The sequence below is a fragment of the Sardina pilchardus genome, chromosome 11 (assembly GCF_963854185.1).
Source record: "Sardina pilchardus chromosome 11, fSarPil1.1, whole genome shotgun sequence".
Taxonomy (NCBI): Eukaryota; Metazoa; Chordata; class Actinopteri; order Clupeiformes; family Clupeidae; genus Sardina; species Sardina pilchardus.
The window spans coordinates 20,752,832-20,757,035 of record NC_085004.1 but is presented as its reverse complement, the minus strand read 5'-3'; the positions used below and the strand labels follow the sequence as shown (position 1 = coordinate 20,757,035).

At 39.5% G+C, this 4,204-nt stretch overlaps 1 protein-coding gene across 1 annotated transcript; it reads left to right on the top strand.

The window, feature by feature from the left end:
- The first annotated feature begins 1,436 nt into the window (after nucleotides 1-1,436).
- pabpn1l (PABPN1 like, cytoplasmic) lies at nucleotides 1,437-4,156 on the top strand. The gene is made up of 7 exons (XM_062549601.1): nucleotides 1,437-1,695; nucleotides 2,037-2,145; nucleotides 2,414-2,481; nucleotides 2,590-2,696; nucleotides 2,823-2,910; nucleotides 3,334-3,443; nucleotides 3,885-4,156. Exons 1-7 carry the CDS (start codon nucleotides 1,633-1,635, stop codon nucleotides 3,922-3,924), a joined length of 585 nt encoding a protein of 194 aa, XP_062405585.1. The 5' UTR covers nucleotides 1,437-1,632; the 3' UTR covers nucleotides 3,925-4,156.
- The last annotated feature ends 48 nt before the right edge of the window (nucleotides 4,157-4,204 follow it).

Sequence of the window (4,204 nt, the reverse complement as noted above, 5' to 3'; positions counted from 1 at the left end):
TTCTGCAAGGTCAAGATTCATTCAAGCAGCTCTGATGCTTGTTCTCATAAATCAACAAGAACGTTGTAGTAATCTAACACCTCTCAGCCTGTCTGTGGCCAGAAAATGTGTCCGTGTGTGTTTAGAAAGCATACTTCAAGGAGAGCTCTCCCTTCTTGAAATGACCTAACTTTACTTGAACCTCAAGAGCTTTAAAACAAAAAAAATCTGATGGTAAAGGATGTCCTTCACACCCTGAGATGTGTTTTGCATGTCTGCTCGTGGCAACATTTTGATGAAATGTGCGGTACAATACTCAATACTCTTTCTGTCCATGTATTTTTTCTCTTGACCAAAACTAAACCAAATAGGGCTTGCGTAAGAACTTCCTTTCCTGTGTCTTGGGCACTTTCAGCTCGGCTGTCTCCATTTGTTAGGGGGACGGATTTGGTTGGGACACTGGCCATGTAAGTAGTTTGTAAATACAACCTGAGTCAAAGGATGTCCTGGGAACTTCCTATGTAATAGAGGGTGAGGGAGAGAGAAAAAAAAAGAGGGGTTGGTATCTGCATTAAACCACACAAGAATGGAGGTCATTCGCTTTCTGAAATAACTTTGCTCAATAATAGGATACACATAATGATTACAGAAATTACTACAAGATGGGTAACCTGAGGACATAATGTGTTTCATTCATGAGCAATGGCTTGGATTAGTCTATGAATGGGATTACATTGTTCATTTGGTGTGTGATTGTACTGTATAAAAAACCCATAAAGCTAAAACTGCTCTCTTTTGCTAGCAAGGTGGACGCAGCACTTGGGTCTCCCATGCATAAGCCATGACGGGGAGGGACTTTTAAAAATATAGATACTTCAAACAAAAGGCTTGGTTTGATATTTGTAGGATTATACTGTATTGTGCAATACAAAATTACAGAAAAATGAAATGTTTCTGTAGGAAAAAAAGGTGGGCGTGTTGAAGGATCTTTTTCTTTCTTTTTGTTTTGATTTCTTCTTTGCTTGTTTATTTTCCATGTTAAGGGTCCTGTTATCATTCTCTAGATAAAGTGATCTGTGCCAGGATAATTTTTACGTTTATTTATTTCTTGCATGCTCTCCTCCCCCCTCTTTTTGCTATTTCCCTTCTCTAACTGTGCGCTATGTTGGATATGTGAAGTTGTAATCATTCTAATTCAGGTTATTGTCTGTGTTGAGCTATGTATCTGTGTAATTAAAAAGAAAACGAAATATGACATGTTTTCCTCTGAGTTGTTTTTGCTTACATCGGTGACTATTAAGCTCCAAGATAGTTTTGTTACATTACTTTCATGGCCTTTCAAGATATGGCGCTTTATGATGACACTGCGCAACTCAATTAGTAGGTTAAGTTGTCTTGAATGAAATACAAGATGGGATAAAATACGCCCCTAGATCACAGGTGACCTCTGACAAGGCTTGATAAGTCGTCATCCTTACCTGCGTGACGGATAACTGATTTTCATCCGCGTGTTTTCATTGTGGTCCTAAGTTAAGTGTAACTCACTGGTTCAAGTCTATCGAAAAAATCGCTCACAGCTTTAAAAGGGAAGGAATAGAGTACTTTAAAACTAATATCTGAGGGGTATGGTTTTGATGTTGATTGTCCTCTGATATGGCTGATACACGTGGGCGACTAGAGACGGAGATATTTGCCAACCAATGGAGCTCAAATCCTGTAAGTGGCGGTGAGAGTCGAATTTTATAATAGCCTACTCTCATTAACACTAACATTTCTACAGCTTTCTCGTTGCTTGTTAACTGTACGTGTACTGATATAATGTAGCCAACAGGAGATGCGTAAACGGGTTGGTGGAAATTAACATTCGTTAAAATAGCCTACACCTGTCTCCACTATGATTTCCAAACACTTCGGTGAACAAAAAAACATTGTTTCGATTACTGAAAATTACTGCAGCATCTGAAATAACCAATTCGATAATAAGGAAACGCGTTGTCGCTTTTCCCCAAGGACCCGTCCCCTCCTCTTGCCACTCTTTAATGAATTATGTTACTTAGGAGCTTGAAGCAATCAAGGCGAGAGTACTGGAGTTGGAGGAGGAAGCTGACAAGCTTAGGGAAGTTCAGTCTTTGGCAGAACGGCAGCTCATGTACAATCCCCTCGCAGGTAAGTTCAGGTGGCTGCCCGTCCAGAGCTCCAATAGGCAAGCCCCATCCGTGGCAATTCTGACTTTTCCCTGGTGGTTCAGGAAAAGTTCAGACAGACAACATTGCTATCATAGCCAATTAAATTAATGTAGCTTCAATTTGAATCACTTGCTGTCTTTTACTTCAGAGTTCATTCTTTCTTACTTTGTGAAGACCACCATCATGCTGACATGTGCTTCAATTGTCAAAGTAGGCTACTAGTCATGTGACAATCTTTGGTTCTACAGCGCTGTTTTACCACATGAGTCACGAGGAGAGAATTGATGCTGACAACAGATCAGTTTATGTTGGAAATGTAAGTTTGTTTTCAAGTCGGTCACCCAGTATGAATGCTTTAGATACTTCTTGTAATGGCATGACTTGAAGCCTTTTACCTCCGTATAACCTCTGTTCAATACTGTAGGTGGACTATGGTGCAACTGCGGCTGAGTTGAAGGTCTATTTCAGTGGTTGTGGTTCTGTTAATAGGGTGACCATTCTATGTGACCGAGTCACTGGTCACCCAAAAGGGTGAGCTGTTGTGCTTTTGTCAGCACTATTAATACCTAATACAATTACCCGGCTCACAATATGTGTCTACTTTGACAAATATGACTGGTGAAGTTCTAAACTCCCTTCACCCCTTGTCCTTTGCAGCTTTGCATACATAGAATTCTCAGAAAGGGACTCTGTGGGGACTGCGATGACCTTGGATAATACTTTATTCAGGGGTAGAGTCATAAAGGTAAGCGGAGAAAGATGGATTAGATTTAGATTAGGGATGAAAATGATACAATTTAAGATATTTTATATTTGATAGCAATTTCGGATTTCAATGAATGCATGACATTAGTTTGTAATCTGGAGTATTGGAAATCCCTTATCATAAAGCAAAAAGGGGCTTTCTGGTCTCAAGGTTGTGTAGTATTGTTGCAGGATGCACTAATACCAGAAAGGTATGTTCATGGATACATACCCCACCTCCACTACAATCACACAGGCCTAAACCCACACGAGGAAAGCCTGACTTGTTTACATTTACCATCGTTGAATACAAAACTGTCCTCACTGTCTAGAAATTGTAGGCTTTTCACAAAGTGGTGTGTGCTGTATCTGGGGGCCAGACATGAATTTTAGCAACTGATACCTGAATCTGGCTGGCTCGTAGGTTTCGCCCAAAAGGACCAACATACCAGGCATCACCAACAGAGGGGGCCAGCGGGGTCGGCCATGGGCCCGTGGCAACAGGTTCAACAATGGGTTTCAGGGTCGCTTCAGGTGAGCAATCTAAAGCCTTGTCCTGGAAAACCGTGCCCTTACGTACATGAACTACTGAGTATTGAATAATAAATCGGAGACATTTGTATGATTTGGATATGCCCTCATATGGTGCATTGTTAAAAGTAATTTGGTCGCATGTCAGAGATGACCATGGGCAATGCTGAACAGGATGCATTTGAAACACAGCACAACTACTTGAATGTGGTTGACTTTGTACACAGAACTATTTCAAGCTTTAACTGTGGTGTGTGATCCATCATAACTGGGTGAGCACACTAGTAGTCAGAAGTCTAATGATTATCGAAAGACCCCAACATAACACCATGGTTCTTGGAAACGTGTTGAGATTTGATACAAATGCCCATCACCTTGATTTTTAAAAATGTCACGCACTTTATTCCTTACTGAAATTTGTTTACTACATTTTTGCTCTCGTAGGGGAAACGGAAGAATCCAGCCTTGGTCTGACCATTATTAATTTTGAATTAGAGTATGGTTTCTTTTAATTTTTATTTAATTTTATTTATTACTATGGGAATTGTGTGAGCAATTTGACCGTGTAATATTATAATTTGGAAGTCTTGGCTTTTTACTTTAATATGGATTTTATGTGTTTATTTCCTAAACAAATGGCACTTGAATTGAATTTTGTAGAAATGTTTGTTTCTGTGAATTTTCTTACAACTGGAAAAATAAATATCATTATTTGATGTGGTTTACCATTTAAACATTAATAAATTCAAGCAAAGCATCAGAAA

Coding starts and splice junctions, on each gene's coding strand:
- pabpn1l (XM_062549601.1), top strand. CDS start 1,633: ATGGCTGATACACGTGGGCGACTAGAGACGGAGATATTTGCCAACCAA. Junction 2,482..2,589: donor GATCAGTTTATGTTGGAAAT/GTAAGTTTGTTT, acceptor TCAATACTGTAG/GTGGACTATGGTGCAACTGC. Junction 3,444..3,884: donor GGGTTTCAGGGTCGCTTCAG/GTGAGCAATCTA, acceptor TTGCTCTCGTAG/GGGAAACGGAAGAATCCAGC.